At 51.8% G+C, this 20721-nt stretch overlaps 7 protein-coding genes across 7 annotated transcripts; 5 read left to right on the top strand and 2 right to left on the bottom strand.

Moving 5' to 3' along the window:
* Nucleotides 1-117: 117 nt before the first annotated feature.
* On the top strand, nucleotides 118-2061 carry A1O5_05993 (uncharacterized protein; the record flags this gene model as incomplete). Its single annotated transcript, XM_007746589.1, has 6 exons — nucleotides 118-201; nucleotides 253-324; nucleotides 395-527; nucleotides 598-702; nucleotides 764-1343; nucleotides 1416-2061. The coding sequence occupies 6 exons, from the start codon at nucleotides 118-120 to the stop codon at nucleotides 2059-2061; spliced, it is 1620 nt and encodes a 539-aa protein (XP_007744779.1).
* Nucleotides 2062-2618: 557 nt separating this feature from the next.
* A1O5_05992 (uncharacterized protein) lies at nucleotides 2619-4916 on the bottom strand (the record flags this gene model as incomplete). Its single annotated transcript, XM_007746588.1, has 1 exon — nucleotides 2619-4916. One exon carries the CDS (start codon nucleotides 4914-4916, stop codon nucleotides 2619-2621), a length of 2298 nt encoding a protein of 765 aa, XP_007744778.1.
* Nucleotides 4917-8733: 3817 nt separating this feature from the next.
* Nucleotides 8734-10916, top strand: A1O5_05991 (uncharacterized protein; the record flags this gene model as incomplete). The annotated part of the gene is made up of 13 exons (XM_007746587.1): nucleotides 8734-8793; nucleotides 8844-8950; nucleotides 9010-9269; nucleotides 9321-9380; nucleotides 9435-9456; nucleotides 9510-9560; nucleotides 9609-9730; nucleotides 9797-9917; nucleotides 9977-10046; nucleotides 10100-10330; nucleotides 10385-10472; nucleotides 10527-10684; nucleotides 10746-10916. 13 exons carry the CDS (start codon nucleotides 8734-8736, stop codon nucleotides 10914-10916), a joined length of 1521 nt encoding a protein of 506 aa, XP_007744777.1.
* A 1341-nt stretch (nucleotides 10917-12257) lies between these two features.
* Nucleotides 12258-13283, bottom strand: A1O5_05990 (uncharacterized protein; the record flags this gene model as incomplete). Its single annotated transcript, XM_007746586.1, has 1 exon — nucleotides 12258-13283. One exon carries the CDS (start codon nucleotides 13281-13283, stop codon nucleotides 12258-12260), a length of 1026 nt encoding a protein of 341 aa, XP_007744776.1.
* A 1073-nt stretch (nucleotides 13284-14356) lies between these two features.
* Nucleotides 14357-15561, top strand: A1O5_05989 (uncharacterized protein; the record flags this gene model as incomplete). Its single annotated transcript, XM_007746585.1, has 3 exons — nucleotides 14357-14433; nucleotides 14524-14766; nucleotides 14826-15561. 3 exons carry the CDS (start codon nucleotides 14357-14359, stop codon nucleotides 15559-15561), a joined length of 1056 nt encoding a protein of 351 aa, XP_007744775.1.
* Nucleotides 15562-16361: 800 nt separating this feature from the next.
* On the top strand, nucleotides 16362-17828 carry A1O5_05988 (uncharacterized protein; the record flags this gene model as incomplete). Its single annotated transcript, XM_007746584.1, has 4 exons — nucleotides 16362-16774; nucleotides 16831-17171; nucleotides 17228-17338; nucleotides 17389-17828. 4 exons carry the CDS (start codon nucleotides 16362-16364, stop codon nucleotides 17826-17828), a joined length of 1305 nt encoding a protein of 434 aa, XP_007744774.1.
* A 603-nt stretch (nucleotides 17829-18431) lies between these two features.
* Nucleotides 18432-20632, top strand: A1O5_05987 (uncharacterized protein; the record flags this gene model as incomplete). The annotated part of the gene is made up of 6 exons (XM_007746583.1): nucleotides 18432-18511; nucleotides 18648-18695; nucleotides 18793-18868; nucleotides 18995-19104; nucleotides 19260-19469; nucleotides 19585-20632. The coding sequence occupies 6 exons, from the start codon at nucleotides 18432-18434 to the stop codon at nucleotides 20630-20632; spliced, it is 1572 nt and encodes a 523-aa protein (XP_007744773.1).
* Between the last annotated feature and the right edge of the window lie 89 nt (nucleotides 20633-20721).

Below are 20721 nucleotides of genomic sequence, written 5' to 3'. Positions count from 1 at the left end.
GCTCCCTCACTTCAACTCTCATCACCTCTCTCCCCCCCGGACTCCGGCGAGCCCAATCTATCTTTTCATCGACCATGACGCGGTGACCATTGCCATCTCCCACCAGAGCTTCCCAAGATGATACTCACATCAGACCATAAGAAGGCCCGGATCCTAACCGTGATTGCATGCACCATCACTGCATTGGCATGTGGTTCCAATGTGCGCAACTTCCCTCCCCCGCCATAAGACGACTACTGACCGCAATCCTAGTATGGCTACTCCATATGGGGTCCTAGTTTCGCATCTCGCCTCAAGTTGACTGCCACGGACAGCAATCTCATTGTACGCAATGCCTCCTACCAACATATATCCAAGAGCAGGGACCCCTGACTGATATGCTGGGTTTGTGCAGGGAACGGTGGGCAATTTGGGGATGTATGCCTTTGGCATTCCTTCCGGTATGATGGTCGATGCAAAAGGTCCACGATGGGGAGTCGCTTTGGGCATTGTATTGTTCGCTGCTGGATACTATCCAATTGCCAAAGGTATCGAGTACTGCTCTCGGAGTTCTCCGTGTCCGACTGCGACGACAAGGCCTGTCTGACAACGATCTAGCATACGACGCCGGCCCTGGACACTTTAGCGTGGCATTGATTTGTTTATTCTCTTTCTTCACGGGTGCTGGGAGTTGTTCGGCCTTCACAGCATCCATCAAGGCCGGTATACCATAACCCTCTAAATCCGTCGATGCTCAATGAATTACAATGTTGACTCTGAGCAGCCGCCCTCAACTATCCCGAATCTCGAGGAACCGCAACAGCCTTTCCACTTGCGGCTTTCGGACTAAGCGCCTTGTTCTTTGCTGCTATCGCGCAATTACTTCCCGGCGGGACATATAATTTTCTCATTCTGCTCGCCACGGGGACAGTTGTCCTTCCCTTGATATGCTTTCCTTTCATGCGTGTCATACTCCCTCACGCCTACCATCATCTCCCCCAACACGAACGACAACAAGTCCTCCACCGAACCAGATCACCAGGAAGTCGCCCCCTTCCTCATCTCGAAGAACCAGGTGCGCCACACACACGAAAACCCCAGGCCCAGTCCTCAATTAGTAGCACAGAACCGTCCCAAGACCACGAGGGCAATAATAGGGACGAAGAATCTTCCTTGCTCTCCAAAACTTCCAGCCAAGAACAAGACGCCGAAGACCTTGAAAGTTCAAAGCACATGGAGTCTGACAGGATTCATGAACATCCGCATTTAGATATTCGAGGCTTCGCTCTCTTACCTCATGCCGAGTTCTGGCAGTTGTTCTTGATGCTTGGCTTGATGACCGGCATCGGTTTAATGACCATCAAGTAAGCCTTGGATCCTAGCTTCCAAAACGTGACTCGAAAGGTGGGCATTTCTAACATAACATGTCTACCTAGCAACATCGGCAACGACGCCCAAGCTCTCTGGAAACACTACGACCCTTCCACCTCGGCATCCTTCATCGAAAGTCGTCAAGCGATGCACGTCTCTATTCTTTCCTTTTGCAGCTTCAGTGGTCGGCTCCTGTCGGGCATTGGTTCCGACATCCTCGTGGCGAGACTTGACAGATCTCGGTTTTGGTGCCTATTTGTGTCCGCGCTAACCTTTTGCGCGGCACAGGTGGTCGCCACCGCCGTTTCAGACCCCCATTATCTTGTGCTTGTGTCAGGTTTGACGGGTCTGGCCTATGGCATGTTGTTTGGAGTGTACCCGAGCCTTGTTGCGCATTGTTTCGGCGTTCATGGCCTCTCACAAAACTGGGGGACCATGACTCTCGCACCTGTCATCTCTGGCAACATCTTTAATATCCTCTACGGAAAGATCTACGACGCGCATTCGGTCCGAAACGAAGATGAAGGACATATGGAGTGCCTTGTCGGAAAGGAGTGTTACCAATCTGCCTACTGGGTGACTTTTGGTGCCGCGGTGCTGGGTGTCCTGTGCTGTCTGTGGAGCATCTGGCATGAGAACGAAGTGCACAAAGCTAAAGGCAGAGAAGGTAGGGTAAGTAGGAGGAGATCTGCTCATGAAAGAGTCGCTTGATCGATATCCCTTTCGGTACTTTTCTTGCAGGTTTGCTTTGTCGTGGGCATTCATTTCTACCGATTTTTGGTCTTTTTTTTTTTGCTTCCCCCCCCCCCCCCCAAAAAACTAACTTCCTAGCTACTTATGTACGTTCTGGGCATGTGTAACTTGATACCATTTCCACAGTCACATGAAGATGAATATCTATAGAGACGGATGAGACAGGCATTTCAAATGGGATAGAGGATCTAGAATTGGCAATAGAAAGAAAGCTTTATAGAGATCTAATGCGTTATGTTCGATGAATTAAGGACCTGCCCCGAAAGGGTTGTGAAACCTAACAATGTGGAATACCGAGGAATTGGGGAGGGCATTAGTAGCCCTGTTGGCCGTACGCTCAAAAACGGGCCAGTTCTCAAGTATCAAGAATGGAGATTGACAGACAGAGACCCACAGAAGTCTGTACTCTGAGAGTGATGCCGGGATTGGCCTAAACCTCGAATATGTATTGAAGCAGGGATTACTATATTGCGGCATGCCTTTCGAGACAATTCCATATCTACTCCCCCTTTCGATTAAGAAACGCACCATTTGTGATTCCTGCTGACTATCTCGCCTCCAGTCGCAGCGCATTTTGGTCGACCTAGCTTTCCATCCTCTTCTATCTCAACCAATTTTTCCAAGTCCTCAAGCTCAGAACCTAAAAATCCTTTTGGTGGTTGCCGAAACAAATTCTTGACATAGACTTGCGCCCCAATTTGGCAATGCACCGTCCCGTCATCGTTGCGGCAATCTTCGACCAGCACGCCGGGGCTGCAGCCTAGAGGATTAGTTTGCATATTATGAACCTCAGTATGAAGGATAACAGAGACCCAGCGCCGGAGTGGAAGTACGGCATTGAGCTGGCGCTTGAAGATTGGCCGATCCGTCCACATTTCCAGAAACTTTACAACGAGCCAGTGATTCGAAGGAGTTATGACAATGAAGCTTGGGCGGTCCAACCGGGGAAGCTTCGGAATGATGATGCCAGGTAAGGAGCATACGAGGCCTACCTTTGTGACATATGCGTGAGGGCCTTTTGTAATATGCTTTGGCTCGTCAAAGAGATCGAGTTGTGTCGCGCTCCATCGCTGACGAAAAGTTGCTGGTGCCCATCGAAAGCCTGGCCGCTCCATCTTTGGACCTGAAGTAAACAGGATGGTCGGAGAAAAGTCTTTCTGCAGCAGAAGCAGCCTTTCTAAGCCTTGACCTGCTCCACCACTCATTACTTGTTCTAGGTCAAGGCCTAGCAAAGTTGCGAAGCAGATTGGCTCATCGGTTTTCTGGGAGGTTGAACGATGGCAAAAGAGACGAATTACCGACGAAAATAAAGCTATTCTCTCGGCTGGACTCGATCTTGGCATTTCCTTCAAACTTAACAATGCTGATGCCTTTTCACTGCTGGTGGCTGAAATGATATCGTACGACGGGTTCACACTCACCAAATCGGTGAGGGGAACAACGCCGTCCGAGAATTGAAATAGTAGTGTGGAAGCAAGAACTCCTTCTTGAAGGGTCCACATTCTCCGGAACCAGGTACTAGAGAATATTCGTAGCTTCAACTCCTCGGCGGACACATTCAAGCTTTTGCGCAGAAGAGTGTTGTCGAGAACCAGAACAATCTCTGCTTGAGCGTATACTTCTCTCATCTGCATTATAGCTTTGCGTCTCAGTTCCGGGCCAAGAGGAACGCAGATCGAGTCAATCCAAAAATATACCGCACTACCCATTGTTGTCCTCCCAGTAGCAGCGAGAGCGGTATATCTTGTTAGAGCTTCAAACTGACATTGTGGGAGGGAGTTTCCGTCCGGGTTACCCAGCCCGTCAGACCAAACATGGGATATTGCGACATATGGTCGGCCGCTCTCAACTGGAACAATTCCAACTTTCAATTTCGGTCCTTCTTTTGGAAGAGCGGAGCACTCGATCCACCCTGGTTGACGCGCAAGTTGACCGTCCGCGTGTTCGATGGTGACCGAAAGTTCGGGGTCAATATCAGCTAGAGAATGTGCCCACTTCGCAGATATCAGGGGAATGGCTCCTGTTTTCAAGATCTCATGCACCTTTTGGGCGGGTGGGACAATAACTTGACAGCCGGGACATCCGTCCCTGTGAGCCGTCACATAGCCGTCCCCAACAGAACCAATCGCGGTGCATGCCCTCTTAGGATCACACTCGTGCTCCTTTAAACTTCGAGTCACACCAAGGAGGCTGAATGAGTATAACCAGGAGACATGGAAATATGCCCCCAGCCATTCAACGTCGGTCTGGCACCATTTCTGGTGTAACATCCGCCTTTCCAACAGGTGGCACCTAACTCCTTGCTTCAAAATGGGATCACCGTAGACCCTGGCGTTTACAATTTCCAGAGTACCTTGCAAGTTGTGGATCAACATATGCAAAGCTAGCGTATGCTGTCCTCTTAGATGATTCTCAGTCAGCAGATCGATGCGGCTAAGCATTTCATAGATCTCCCTGTAGACGATCGCTCTCCTCTGAGAACTTTGGCGGCATTGAATAGAGATCCATCGGTGAAGATAACTCCAGAGTCTCTTGTCCGTAACATAAAGATTTTCAGAGGCATGGTCTGTCGGAATACTTTGCTTGTGTTGAGTGGTGCCTCTCCAGAAGCTCCGTGAAGGCTGACATTTCCCTGATGAAGAGGACATTAGAGGGTCATCAACCCAGCCATCTCGAAGAGACCTGGGTTCTTCAAAGCAAAAGCCTCTTTCGTCGCAGATGAAATCTTTCATTTCGAGTGGAATTTCGCAATACCGAAGAAAGTCGCTGAGCACTGCGAAAAAGAGCCAAGTCTGACAAAATGCCACTTCCATGTTTGGCTCTATATTGGAGTGTCGCGTCACGCGTTCACGGTAGCCGCAAAATCCGACGCCGTCATATTCAAACCGCTTTAGATATGGAACCATCAACACTTCATAAGGTATTTTAGGAGATGGAAGGTGTGCCATGAGGCGACTCTGGGCGGGATATGCGACGTGGGAAATGGAGTACGAAGTATTATGGAAAAGCTCTTGCTCAGACGCGATCGTCTACTCAAGCAAGATGATAAGGTTATATCTGTATTGAGCAAGAAGTTCAGAAAACACAGCTTCCCAGAGTCCAGATTCTGTTGTGGCTATGTAGGTATCGAAAGGCAGTGAGCAGCCACTTGAGATGAACTAGCGCTAGCCTTCAGCGCACTGCCTGGGCTGAGTAAAACCCCAATCGAAACGTATAGGCAGGGCTTAGACCTCAAAATCACGGACAGTTAAGCCACCAACCACCGATGTTGGGTTTCAAGATGTATGGGACTGGTTCTCGACATGGTCTTATCCGAGAATCTATTGGTGCGCGTGACACTAGCCAAACATTCAACTACTCTCCTACAGGCTTCTTATGCGACAAGCTCCTAGGCTGCCTGCAAAAGGTCACGACCCTCAAGAGTGAGTGGCTGCAAAGCTTTCCCGATTGTTATACTGAGAGTGCAGTCACCTGCCCCCAATCCGACAGCTGGCAAGACCCAACATCGAGGAGGCATTTGCTTTTTCTTCTGTAAAGCGTTGTCAATGCGGGTACAGCCTCGTTCAGTAGCTGCATCTCTTCTAGTCGTGTACCGACTGACCTGTCCAAGCTCAGACTCAGCAATACCAAGTTTTCTAGCTAGCTGAACAACCGCAACTTCTTCCCGTACAGCCAAGGAAGACCGTCAGCTTCACCGCGCGTAAGGGTTAACATGCCATTAAATTCGGGCCTGGCACTTCCAATACAGAATGGAGCCACATCTATGCTGCGCTCGATTGGACACATGCTGGCGTGGTTGGAGCCCAGTGCCAGTTTCCAGACAAGTCCAAGCCTCTACAACGGGCCAGAGGAAAGCCCAGCTGTACTTCTCGTAGTCCCAGAGTTCAGAATGCAACGTGGACAGGCCATGTTCTTTGAGAAATCCCCAACCACACCATCGACGATTCGATAATTGCAGGCGTGCTTGGATGGACGTGGCGCGATGGTGATTGGGACCAGGAATCCGGAATGAAAGTATAGCTAGCAGCAGGAATTCGATGTTGAAACCATTGCCTAGGATCTGGCAGGCTAAGACCGTCCCCGTGAACGGTGACTTCAGTACAGGCGATCCCGAGGCTCATCTCAGATAGCCGTAGGGCGTTGACCATGTTAGAAAGGTGTGGGAAGACGTCATCATTTTCCGGTAGGGTTGTCGTGTAAACAATAGAAAGGACTCCGCTACAGGCCGGACCATTCATTGTCACCCCAATATATACAAAGATACTTAACTCCACGTGAGTCGCAAGGCATCCACCGCCGCCAAGGTCTGGTAGGAGCTAGTTCCAGAGTGTTCAAAATCAGCTCGCCATAGCATCCCTGCGGTGAGATGTGCACGCAAAGCTATGTGCTGGCATATCTTGTCGAGCTCGCTGGGTCAAGTTGGAGTGGACTGCGTCCGGGGGCTCTGATGAAGATGATTGGATCGTGTGCTGTTCCGAACGGAGTTTCTCGAAACCTCCCGTGGGGACAAATTTGTTCTACCTGACCTTAGGTTTAAACTCGCCTCGAAAAATCAGTGACATTAGGGTTCCATAATGGGTATGGGCCTCTCGCTGCCTTTCGTTGGGGCCGGTTTGTTCCATCTGACCACAGCTGGTAATTAGCTGTGAAAACCTGTAGAATAAGGCGGACGTAGCTAACCCAGATTGCTGCTCGAGTGGATTCTTCAGTCAAAGCCACGGGACGGGACCGTCTGTCTCTTGGATCCTGGCAAAGAGCCGCGCAGAATGGGCGTACGAATTTGTTCATCAGTCTTGCAAGAGCTTTGTCTCGTTCCATTTTTCCGAATTGAATTGACGTGGAAGCCAGCTTGTTTGCACCCTGTTCGTTATAGCTGTTCCTGGCGCATGGTTGACCGGGTTGGGCGAGATATCTCAGAGTACCCCAGTCGGTGGACCTAGAACCCGCCATAGTCTAGAGATTCTGAGCAAGTAGCACATCTTGTATCATCCACAGGCGACCCCAATTGCCGGCTGATTAGTGTGAAAATAGCACGTTTGCTAGTCTGTTGGCCACTTCGAATCACTCACTGTTTGGCCTTCCGGTGGAGTGTAATCGCGTGACCTGTCTAGGAAGTTGAAAGCAACTTCACTCTACCGCGGTCAAAGTGTCAAGCCACGCATTGATGCCGACGGCTGAAGAGTGAATGTCGGCCATCATCTTAACTTGCCAGTTTCTTTCGGGGATATTGCGCTGGCTGATTCAAATCAGCATGCTGTAGGCGAACGGCGCGAGCCAGATTAGGTTAATGGGTCGCATATACGGCTTCACGCTCCAGTGCACTTTTTGGGTTCTCTATTCCCTACCCGCAAGCTTCGCTGAAACGTCAGGGAAGGTTCTATTCGCAACAATAGCCGAAGCCTAAAAGGGCAACCCGGAATCGTGACCAGTTTTCCTCGGATTAGGAGACTCTGGAATTGGAAATGCCGGTAAGCGAAGGTACTTTCATGACCCTTGCCTATCGCCGATCTATGCGGCAATTGGTTTAGCGGCTATATGCTAACGACCAGGAACAGGCGAGGATAGAATATATGTACCGAGTACTCCGTTGGGTGATGGATTACAGAGTCTCTACTCGCCTTGATACTCTAGACAGCGACGTGACTGCGGCAGTGTTATGAACGGGGGCTTCATGACAAGTATGTGCCTAAGAGGTCCAAGATTCTGTCACGGAAAGACAGGATTCTCAGTCTTTTTGGGCAATACCCAAGAGACTGTGGACCTCTTCCTGACAGGCAGTGCGCTACATATAGAATATAGGCTCCCAGGGCTTCTGTAGTTTCTAAGCTATTTCAATCATATACTTGATCATTGTTATTAATGTGGAGAGATAAAGCCGTAGAAAAAGCACCTAGACTAAGGAAGGTAAGCAACTTCTCAGTCTAATGCCGGGATAGCGGGGTGCCGGCGTCCACCGGTATGTGTCCGACCCGCCATGTCAGTCTTCCTCCAATACGGGCTCGACGGCTGCAATGCGGAGAAACCGTGATTCAACTTCATACCTAACTTAACCTGAGAGGTTGGCTAAATGTGGAACCTATTTACCTGCATGAATGAGAGGGGGACGTGTCTCCAGTTACGCACTAACCAGAAGATCCTGAGTCCGGGTGCCGCTGAGCTGGCTGCTAGTTCCAGTTGAGACATAATACTTCATCAAGGCCCACTGCAGAGGCAGGGCTAGTCAGCGCTATGAGTGATCTGCGCTCCCAAGTATGCATAGGCTATCGCGATGGTTACGGTGGCAGGCAGCTCCTGTTCAATCTGCCGGATACCGTTTTGGTACTCCCGTGGCAGACAGCATGGCGTGAGGGTCTACGTGGGCTGCGACATACATCTCCTCATTGAATCGTGCCTAGTGAAGTCGGTACAGGGACATAAGTACCAGTACAGTACCCCCCCCGCTGCCATCATCGACATTCTGCAAGAAGAGACAGATTCCTTCGTAAAACTTCCATCACCGCTCCACAGCACCGAAAATGCCTCTGTACGGACGTCATATGGTGTGGGCGTAAGTCCAAATTCGTCACTCGTCCTTATATTTTGCTGAATTGACATGGCCTCAGCGTGTGCCTAGTTGCTGGATTGGGCATCATGTTCGAGGGTTATGACCAGGGCGTCATGTCCGGAGTCAATATAAGCCCATCGTACATTGTACGTGTTGACCAAATTCCCCGCGAGAGAAACCACTGACCGATGCGCAGGACCTTGTCAAAATCGGCGACGGCGCGACCGGCAAAATCACTAGACCGACCAAACAAGGTGGCCTTGTCTCGATATACTATCTCGGGACCCTTGTGGGAGCACTGATGTAAGCTCTGCCCGCCTACTCTATCTCAAATCATCCTGACTGTGAGGTTCGTTGAATAGGGGTGGTGCTTTGTCCGATAAGATTGGGCGACGCAAAGCTATATTCTTCGGCTGTCTTTGGGGCATCTTTGGTCAATCGATGCAAAGCGCAGCTCAGAACGCGAACTGGATGCTCTGTGCCAGGTTGATTGGAGGTGTTGGGACTGGCTGCATCAGCGCTGTGATTCCAGTCTGGGGCTCAGAGCTTGTCGCTCACGATATGCGAGGGATGGTGATGGCGTTCGAGATGTTCATCAACTTTGCCGGTATTTCCACTTCGTGTAAGAGCCTCCCTCTCTTGACGATTACCCTATCACTGCTGATTGTTATAGATTGGCTCGAGTATGGGCTGAGCTTTCTCAACCAGGGGAACACCCAGGTTCGGTGGCGATGTAAGCCATTCAAGCTTTGTCTGGAAGTGCTCGACTGACTTATCACTCACTCAGTTCCCCTTGCTTTCGTCACAATGTGAGCATTTAGTTTCCCTCAAAGTTCTCAGGATGGTCATTAATATGTATCAGCTTTCTGGTTGCTTTAATGGTCATCATCCCATTCATGCCAGAGAGTCCAAGGTCAGTCAGCTCTATCTGCACATCGTCTGTGCTAATGCGGGCCACCAGATGGGACATTGCCAATGGGAAGCAAGAACGTGGTAGGAAGACTCTGGCGGTCTTTCGCGCTCGAGGAGATATCAACCAAGCAGACGTCGAGGCGGAATTCAACGAAATTGTCGCCGCCGTCGGTAAGTTCGCAATTCCTATGGAGTACCCAGATGGGAAGATTACTGAGACTCGTCGGTCCCATCCAGAACTGGAGGCCGAATATCCGGCTCGGAGCTACTTCCATTTGGTCACTGGAATCAAGAGTGGCGATCTTCATCTTGGACGGCGAGCCTTTTTGGCCGCCTGGCTCCAGATTATGCAGGCATGGTGCGCTTATCGAGTATTTGCAGATTTTTTCGGAATCCTGACTTGGAGATCTGCTACAGGACTGGTGTCACAAGTGTGGTCGTATACGCTCCCACACTTTTTCGAATTGCTGGCTTCAGTGCACACAAAGTGAGGGTGTTCTGGCAATCCCTGCAGACGTCCTGTTGACCAGTTGGATACAGGCAAACCTCCTTACCGGCTGCGCAAACCTGGTCACTATGGTATGCTGCGCTTTTGCGTTCGTGACAATCGATCGTTACGGCCGTCGCAAAGTCCTCATGGCTGGTGGATTTGGACAAAGCCTGTCGTTCTTCATCCTCGGTGCTTTGTCCAAGATCGGGGAGGACAGACACAGCCAGTCAATCGGCGCCGCTGCTGGTTCATTTGTCTTCATCTATAACGCAATCTTTGCGGTAAGTCCAGTTCGCCTTTCTGTTCCCTTCCTCGAACTCATGGTTTCTACGCAGGCAACATGGCTCAGTGTGCCTTGGGTATATCCTTCAGAAATCTTTCCACTCGCCATCCGAGCTAAAGGGAACGCATTTGGCATAATTGGTACGTGAACTTCCTCCGGCGACAGAGTGGTGAATTCTAACGATGTTCTTACAGGCTGGAGCCTGGGATGTGGCTCCGTATCTCTTGCGGCGCCTGTGATGTTCCAAGCGCTAGGCCCCCAGGGTTTCTATATCCATGCCGTCTTCAATCTGCTGGCCGTCGTTGTGGTATTCTGTTTCTACCCAGAGACCAGTTGCCGAACACTGGAAGAGGTATGTGACCGTCGAAGGAATGGATCTTTCCAGACCACCGTCTAACAGCTCATACTTGCAGATCGATCTCCTGTTTGCCAGTAAAACACCATTCGTCTGGGAAACGGAAAAGAGATTCCAAGAGCTTAAACTTCAACACTCAGCTCTCGTTCGTAGAGGACAAGACTTGAAAGAATTAAGTGTCGCCGAACATCTTGAAGGAGCGGGAGGCCCTGGCGGGCAGAAATATTGAGCGCGAGGGCCCTATGACCTATGGAATTTCTGGCGACGGACACTCGAAGCACGAAATGGTAACTCAGACTAGACGAGCTCTTCATGCTGAAAATTGACATCCCAGCGTTGTGAAACGCCTTGCATGGTGAAACTAGTTTCGGACAGCTTTCATCTCAAAATATCTCTCTGAGTACATATTACAACAGCTCGCATCTTGCATTTTGTAGGACCCATGGGGCCATGCCGCACGTACCTAGGGCTGGTGTTCAGTGGTGGCCGTTCTCTCACCCCCTCCATTAGCTTGGTAAAGTGGGAGTCAGTCAGGACCGCTAACTAGTAGAGATCGCTGCCATTGCTTTTGGGGAAATTAATGACCTCTGTCTTTCACCGTCAGGCTGAGCCGGAGGTAACGTTAACACAGGGCGGCGTCAGCCTCGTCCTAATCGGGGGTGGGCTGGGGTGTCGATTTTATTACTCATACCCTCGTCTTTTGTTGCTGGGAGTCTTCTTGAATGGCCAACTCAACTGGGCCCCCGTCCAGCCTTTTGTCCTCGACTCTTCTTGGGGAAACTTCGGAGAGGCTTTGTACTGCTATCTTCTCTTAGTTAAAGCTTGTGTCACAGCGGCATTTGCCCACGCTCGAGGATCGAACTCTGTTTGGAGAATAGTCGGAAACGCCTGGGAAAGGGGGAAAGGGGGAAAGGGTTTAAGAATCGATACAGTGGATGCGAGTTTTGTCTGCTATCCATCTCGATACCTATCTACCAAACTAACTGCCCAGCTATGTTGGTATGTTTTGAGCAGACCCTCGACCGACTTGGGATTTATTTCCTGCTTGGGTATCTCCAGAGTCAAGAGCCCAGAGTCCAGAGTCCAGAGTCAAGCTCTGGCATATGTATTGATCAATCCATGCCTCCTCGACTGACCCGTCCGGCACGCCCCATACCATATGAGAGTCCAGGTAGAAAGAAAAGGCCCAAGCACAAAAAATGGAAGCTAATAATAACAACAAGATTGAGAATGGGAATTTGGTACTCGATAAAATGAGTTGTCATGGCACCACTCCGCATAACGCCGTAACATGATCTTGCCGTACCAAGACAATCCCCCTTCAAGGCCGTGCCAGAGAATTATCCACCTGTACCAGCAACCTGAACCGTATGTCACGATCATTTTTCAGCCGTAGCAATGTCCAGCAACGGCTTTTTCCGTATTCCGGATTTCCCCCTCCCCCCTTTTGAACCCCAAGCGAAAGACATGATGTTTTGCCTAATATTTGACCGTTTGCGCATAGTCGTCATCATAGTGGTACATAGACCAATTTGATTCTTCTCGTCATCAACTTGTCGTCACCAAAAGTTCAAGCCTTGTCTGGCTCGATGGAAACCCTTGCCACCCCGGCCGCAGCAGAGGCCTCTCCCTCAGCGGCCGCCACGGGTGGACTATTTACCGGCGGACTGGTGACCAAATTCGAGGGGGTGACGGGTGTGTTTGCGGGCGAGGCAGTCAGTTCACTAATCTGCTTTTCCAGTTCGCGAATGCGCATCCTCAGCATCTGGTTTTCACGAGTCAAGTTGGCGGTTTCGGCCTGGTAGAAGGCGGTTTCGTCGCGGAAACTGTTTCTCCGTGCTGTGGTGATTGATTCGAGTGGCGACGGGGGCCAGTCACCACTTGCAGTAGTATTGCCAATGCTCGACTCCTGGGCGGGCAGAGGCCGCAATGCTGGCGAACGGCTTGCGCTAGAAGGTCCACGCGAGATGCGTCTTGTGAGCGGAGGGACCGCGGGGACTGCGGGGTGAATTGAGGGAAAGGTTATCGAGCGTTCGGAGGCAGGCGTTTCGTCGTCGACGACGGCGGTACCGCTGCCTGCCACGGCCGAATTAGGCTGTGAGGAATGTCGGGAATGGTGGCCGTTCTGACCCTGACCACTTCGGAGAGCGTCAAGTTGCAGCTGTTGTTCTCGGATCATCTGCAACATCCGATTCACTTGTGCTTCTTGCTCCTGTTCCAGCTCATTATGGATCTCGCCGAGACTGGGTTGACGCTGATGGTGCGGATCACCCGTGGCGATGGCGGCCCTCCCCCCGATGGTAGGCGGACTGGCCGAGGTGTAGCTGTGACCGAACCCGATTCTCGGATCGCTACTGGAGAGTTCGCCTGGGCTTGGAATGGTAGGGTCATTCAGGTTGAGGTTGATGGCGACCTGCGACCGACGGCGATCGCTAGGCATACGACCCAAGCGAGGAGAGCCTCTGTTGCTCAAAGAAGATCTTCTAGACTCATTTGCATTTGCAGCATTGGTGACGGCGGCAGCGGCCAGAGATATGGAGGAGCTTCGAGGAGAGGGAGTTTGTTGGCGGTTTGGAGGGATGTTTGTAGTCTGCATGGAGCGGGGTTGCATGGGCGAGGAAGACGTCGATCTGGAGGGAGGGAGAGAGTTTAGGTCTGGAGGAGCCATCACAGAGCAAGAGGGAAATTTAAGAGGCGACAATGAGAAGGAACGATACGAGTTAAGAGGAGGGTGATGGAACGATTTCTGGGCTGGTTGTCATGCCACAGTGCAATAGCATTTATGGTACGAGGTACCGAGGGAAAGGGAGGGGATGGCGAACTCGCGGCGACGCGGCGACGTGGGCAGCTGACTTGGGCAAGATGCTTGGCGGCGAAGAGAGAGGCTCAAGGTGGCTACGAGTGCGAGTACCTTGGAGGGCCTACCGAGTAGATTGTGTGTGTGTTTGTAATTGCCCCTAGGAAATGGAGGACTTGGGGCTGATGGGCATTGGTAATGGCAGTGGTAGAGGGTCACCAGGCTACGAAGTAGGGGGAAGAATAATATGCTCAAGGACCCGGGGGGGAAGGGAGGTACAGTACATAATGGGAGGAGAGTTTTGTGTGATAAGCAGCTGAGGAGTTGGAGAGAGGAGAGGCGAGGCTGCGTCACCAGGTGGCCCTAAAAGATATTAGGGCTGGTGGGCTGTCGAGGTGCCAGAAGCATCCCTACTGGGTGCCTAAGGACGAGTCACTTAGGCACCCTTTGGCGACAGGGGGAGGCGTGTGGTGCCCGGAGGACACTAGGCCCTCTACTTGGTACAAGTACTTACTCGTTAGTACAAGTAGGCTCCTCTCACTTCAAACGACGTCATTATTGCCTAGGTGCTAGGGAGGTAATCGAGCTAAAGCCGCATTGGGAGCTGGTTGTTTACACTTCGGGCTCATCTCCTCCCCAGCCACTTGGATTTTCGCCCGGTTTGTGCTGGCACCCCCCCCATCCGCCGTCCGCCATCCCCCAGCCTCCTCCATCATCGCAATCCTCACACCATCCACCACCCTAATCTATCCCTCGTCTGATCTCTCCGTCGTATTCCTCCCTCTCAAACATCTCATACACACAATCGCATCACTCAATCCCAGTTGAAACCATACGCGTTCTTGTTCCAAATTGCGCCTCCTCGCGCCACCATGTCAGGTTTACCATATCTCCAGAAACTGCGCAAAAGCGATCTTACCGAGTTCGCCGAGGCCAGCAAGCTGCCCGAGTACGTTCTTTCCCTTGTTGTTGCTTCCGACGCGTGCTTTTCCGGGTCGCATTGCCTGGCGCATCCTTGCTGACTGGTATGCGACCGCAGCTATGCTCATTTGAAGAAGGCCGAGCTCGAGCTCGCCCTCGACAAACACTTGCGCACCAATTCCACCACATACAGCAAAGACCCCTCCCTGAGCGAATATTACAAGCGTTTGGCTAGCAGCTCGCGATCGCCAACCAAGAGAACCGCAGCTGAGAAAGTCTCGGAACATGTCAAGTCGGACGACGATGCTCCCGCTCCTGTAAAGAAACCGCGACGGAAGACAACCTCGACCACTCAAGAGGGGTATGGGTCGCGCCTCAATCCGTGTTGTTTTGGTATTGTTGCTGACCAGTCCATAACAGGGAGGAATCACAAACAACCGTCAATGCGCTTGTCAAAACCCCGGCCAAAGAGGTGGCGCGTCGGACCTCGATTCTGGCTTCCCAGATTCCCATACCACCCTCGCCGGCCGTCGTCACGGATGCCATTGATCAACAAACGCGTCGCATTCGGACTTCCATCTCTCATGCTTATGAGCAAACCCAGCTTCATGAATATGCCGATGCCACGCGCGATATTCTGTCCTCACCCGTGACCATCATCGTGCTGGCCATACTTCTAGAGGCTTATGGTCTTCGCGCGCAAATTTTACCCAACAAGCTGTTGACTGAAATTCCCGCCATTCCCTACATTAAGTCGACCAAGACGCCAATCATGGTTCCAGACCTGTTTCTGTTGTTGGAGTCCAGGTTCTGGTCACCCTTCTCACTGTGGACGCTAACCTCGTTGATTCTGCCGGCCACCATCTCGTACTTTATCAACCTGCCGCTCAAGGCCCATCCCAGCCACAGCTATTCGACGCGCCAAGCCGCCCTCCAGGCAAATGCGCAAATGCAATTTGATCCGTTCGTTTTCAGTCTTGCCAAAGGGTTGATCGTGTACCTGGTGTACGCCTATCACTATACTCTGGGCGGGCTCTACAATCACTTTACCATTGCGACCGTCAACGAGAGCATTCCAGGCGGGCATTTTGCAATGATGGTCAGTTCGGGCCTTGGAGCTGCTGTGAGCTTGTATGAAGCTGTATTGAAGAGGTAGAGGGTTCCCAGGGGGGGGGGGGGGGGGGGGAGGATTGTGGTTGTTCGAAAGAAACGCGGGACCGGTCGAGCGTACGCTGTGTCACGAGGGGTTGGGTCTGCACCTGTACAGTGGTTAGGGTTAAGGGGTTCAACCTTGGGAAAACGGGATGATACGAGTTACGATTATTGTTGGTGGACCATTGACGGCGCTGGGGATTTCAGTTGGCTTGTACCTTCGCATTTCAGTTCCATGAGTTCAGTCGAATAGGCTCTATACCCATGGCGATGAGGTTTTGGCTGGTGCATGTCTGGTGCATGCACCGGGTTGGAAAGGCCTATGTCCTTGTTCGGAGACAGATACAATTCCTTTTTTTGATATTCAATGTGTGCTTTCAATTTCTGGTTCTAACTGGATCTTTGCTCGCTTGTCCATACATACCATTATCGATTTCTCGTCGACAAATAACACATGAAATCAAAGTTGGCATTAACATACCTCGATATGTAACTAGTTATGTGATTCTTTGGCGCCTTGGCGTTCTTGACGTGGATATTCGATAGTGATCTTCCGTGGCTGTCAGACACTCTGTATCCTCTTGGATACGGAATAGCATCGAACCCTCTTGACGGCTATTACCTTTCCATATAGCCCACATTGCCCACGGAGCGTACACCAGGGGATTAATCATTCGTTCTATGTCATTAGCCGCCGCACTTACGGGTACTGTGTTAGCAGATATATATTCACACGATTACGTCGAAAATCAGTCTTATCCTGCGCACCGTCTTATTGCGCTCTCCAGCTCGTGGCCTACCATAATGGACCCCGGGACTGTCATCTCTGTGCTCGAGCTTACGCAGGTTGTAGTAAAACGGCTCGTCGAAGCCGGCCAGACAATGCACGACGCTCCAGTGGGTCTGAACCGGGTTATCAACGAGACCGAAAAGCTTCGCGTGCTACTGGACCGGCTGTCGATCTTCCAGAAGGCTCTACCTCGAGAACAGCAAGATATCCTTGACAAACAAGTGAGTTCGACAGACTGCATAGAACTTCTGAAAGAACTAGACGACCTCACGTCTGGCAAGAAGCCGGACAATAAGGATGGAGATGGGAAAGGAGAGAAGATGAAGCTGGCTGACAGGTGGTGGTGGCTCCGGAGGAAGGATTTTGTCGAAGACAAGGTGAGAAAATTGCAGAAACAGACAGAGTGGATATCGAAGCGACTGGTGAAGTATGCTACAATCTCTTTAGTTCGCATTGGGGCAAGGCCACTAACGGCCTACACAGCGAGTACCTCTTTGAACAGCATCACCAGCTCTCTCAAAATTCCGAACAGGTCTCAAAGATATTGGAATTAGTCATATCCATGTCGTTGACGTTGAATTCGGACCAATCGAAAACTCCTCGATTCGATGACAACGGCATATATTCCCCTTACAAGGCCGAGGGAATTGCTTGGTATGGGCAGTTCCGTTGCAAGCCAGGCCAGGATTACACTATGCCCTACTTTCGGGACCGACATCTGCTGGCTGATCTGGCTTGGGCTGGCAACTGGAACGGGGTGACGGATTTGCTCGGCAGAGCTCGCCGGGACTACAAACAGAATTGGATCAACTGCACTTCAATTTGTAATTTTCAAACTCACGCGACGTGGACTCGAGCATCATGTTGACTGTCTGTCTAGACAAGGCGACTGAGACGAACAAGATCACCAGCGGATTCAGGCCCCTACACCAAGCCGCATGGTATGGAGACAAGTCGGCAGCGGAGTCTCTGCTGAAAGAGGGAGCTTGGCGTAAGTGACAGGTCGCCACGATGTAATATGGGATATTGACTCTCTACCAGGTCTTGCGAGAACAGTGCGAGACACGCACACTTCAAGCGAGTATAGCACTCCGCTCGACGTTGCCCGAGATCACGGATGGAAGGAACTCTATGACAAGCTCAGTCCCGTGGTCAGACGGCCAGTTAACCACAAAGCGCTACAGACTCTCCAGACCCGCCTCCACGACTTGATCAAAGATACCTTTGGCAGCCATCCCGACGTGCATCTTGAGTGCTTTATCCTTCCTGAGCTGGAGATCCTGACCGAGTTTGACCGGTCAAGGATATGGTTCCCCTTGAATCCCGAACTGCGCGATACAAGGGAGGGGCTCGCCGTCCACGTCATCTTGGAACGTAACGAGCTCGTTGCTGTCATGCGGTGGGGCAGAACCACGAGGAAGAACTATCGGATTTCAATGTCGGGGGTGCAGGAAATCCAACAAGCTGTTGTCCTTCACTGAGATTTTCTAGCCTCCACCTTTCCCCTTTCTCTTCATTGCCAGGTATTATCTGAGAACAGTCAACGAAAAACGGTGAAAGCTACTTGAGGTCATTTTCATTTCAGCGAAAGCAGCACATATTCGATGAGTGAGGATTTGCATAGTAAGAATTGAGTATTGCGAAAAAGCAAGCGCATTGGTGAACTGACATTGCATTGACATTCATTGAGCTCTGGCTTTGTTTCCAGGGAAAACGACATTGATAACATCGCATTACTTTGTTGCCTATCCAGCCTTTGGGACGATCCCCTTTTTCTCCCTTTTGGAATAGCGAAGTCAGAGGCGGCCTCAGCCTTGTAGCCTCGTCGATTCATTTTGTACCTTCTTGGCAAGGCTGCCGGATACATATACGACAATCAACCGCTCGTCTCAATTTCACTAAAACGGTCACACGAGAAAACCTCGTATGTCGTCCACCCGCCCCAGATCACAAGGTGACCCTTCTGATCATGTTAGGTATATCAGGAGTAGCACACGAGCATTCTTGACCACTTGGATGGTTTGACGGCAGCCCGCTGCCATCAAGAAGCTTTACGCCCGACATACACACCCACGAAACACAATATGCCAGCCCCCGATAATATCTACGAGAACGATGTGGACTTCACAACTCTGGCACTGCAATATCCCGACTTTGCAAAAAGGTGAGATTCAAGCTCGGAGCAAGACGCGTTTGAAGGAGATGTCATTTACACCGTCCCGGTCTCTGTCGTTAACCAATCTGTCAATCTATCAACAACGACAAGGGAATGCCAGCGGCTAACATCGTCAATGTCAAAGACTGAAACCCAACCGACAACTCGACTTCTCCGACCCAGAGAGCGTCAGGTATGTCCTGACCGACTAAAGCCATATCAGGCTCTCCATCGGGGACCCTCTTCCTCGTCTTCCTCCTCCTCCCTAACCACGGACGACGTTCCTACAGACAATTAACCAAATGCCTCCTCCATCGAGACTTCGATCTCAATATCGACTTGCCCGAAGACAGGTTGTGCCCGCCTGTACGTCTGTGTTCCTCCTCCATTCTTCAGGAGAAAAGGGTCTCGCAGCTCCCGGGGATAGGACCTATCTATCTACGTCTCCCTCCCTTTTGACCTTGTTGTTGACGGTTGGCGAGAATTTCATAGGTCCCGAACCGATTCAATTATATTCTCTTCATCCAGCGTCTGCTGGACAGCACCTCTCCCTCTTTCCATCAAGGTTTCGATCCCGACAGGCAGGTGATTGGACTCGACATGTATGTTTTGTTTTGCCTTTTCCCTTTCCCTGTCCCGCCTTCAATCCCGGCCATCATTTTCAATGGGCTCGCCCCGTCCGTCTATCGGTCTATCTATCGCATGCACCACGGTCTCTGTTCGAGGCTAACTTCTTTCCCTGCGCGTCATGAAAAAGCGGCACGGGGGCATCTGCAATCTACCCACTCCTCGCTTGTCGGCAACGCCAGCAATGGCGCTTCCTGGCAACTGAGATCGATGAGAAGAACCGCGAGTACGCGCAGAGAAATATCCTCGCCAATAAGCTGCAGGCACGCATTAGATTGATCGATACGGACGACAAGGGAGACCGGTTGATCCCTACGGGCCAGCTTCAGAGGTTTGATCGGTACGTGGCAGATGTCTGTTTTGGCATTTCCTTTTCCCATCATCTAGAGTGAAGGGAGGTAAGTATTAATTAGTCGTCTGAGGCTGCTGACGGCCCCCTCCTTTCCCTGGAGCAGGATCGACATCCTCCTCACCAACCCGCCGTTCTACCCTTCGACGCAATCGCTCCTGGACTCAGCTCATCAAAAGTCCCGTCCCCCAAATTCAAGCTGCACCGGCTCAACGGTGGAAATGATCACCCCCGGCGGCGAAATCGGCTTCGTGTCGAAAATCATAGCCGAATCGCTCCTCCCCGCGAACAAGAGGAAGATCCAGTGGTTCAGCGCCATGCTGGGCAAGTTGTCGAGTGTGGGCGCCGTCGTAGAGCATCTTCGCGAGAGCGGGAGTGGGAACTACACCGTGGCCGAGTTCGTCCAGGGACAGAGGACGAGGAGGTGGTGTGTCGCGTGGAGCTGGATGGGCTACAGACCCGCCAACAACGTGGCGAGGTCAGTGGGCAGCGGGAGCGGCGTCGAGAGGAAGCTCTTACCCGCCATCACGGAGATGGAGTTTGAGCTGCCTGCTGGCGGCAGCGGAGGTGGTGATGGTCTAGGCAGCGTGCTAGACAAGGTCTGCTCCCAGATCCAGAGCCTGGACGGCGAAGGCGTGCGCTGGAAGGTCGATCGCGCCAGGGGGTTCGGTATATTCATGTCCAGACACGGAGACGTATGGAGTCGCAAGGCGAGAAGGCGGAAAAGAGCCGAATCCGAACGTGAATCGGGACACGAACACGACACCGACTCGTCCGAGGAAGAACCCGAGCCCGAACCCGCTCTCGTCGTGAGAATCTCCATCACTCCTTCCCCTGGATCTGCTGCTGGTGGTCCTGCCCCTCTATCTCGCCCTTCTCAACGCCCTCATCCCCTTTCCACCAGCGGCGTCAGACCAAGCAGCACGCGCCCCAGCACCGCATCCAAGACCCGAGCCAGCACTGGACCCAGTCCCGGAACAACTGATCCCGACGTGGACATGGACATGGACATTCACGAGCACGCCCACGCGCGCGTTTATATCCACATGCGCCACCTCCAAGGCCAAAACCTGGTCCTCTTCGAGAGTTTCTGCGGCTGGCTCAAGCGGAGAGTCGCGTCGCCAGCCCCGGTCCCGGTCTCGGCCCGGCGGTAGCATCGTGAGCGCCTCGCGTCTAGCCCCGAGGAGTGAGAAAACTGCGAGACAGAGAGGGGGGGGCCGGGGGCGGTGAGAAGGGACGGAGG

Source organism: Cladophialophora psammophila, assembly GCF_000585535.1.
Source record: "Cladophialophora psammophila CBS 110553 chromosome Unknown aczJe-supercont1.8, whole genome shotgun sequence".
NCBI classification, from domain to species: Eukaryota; Fungi; Ascomycota; class Eurotiomycetes; order Chaetothyriales; family Herpotrichiellaceae; genus Cladophialophora; species Cladophialophora psammophila.
Note: the sequence above shows the minus strand (reverse complement) of the source record. Positions and strands in the feature narration are given on the sequence as shown.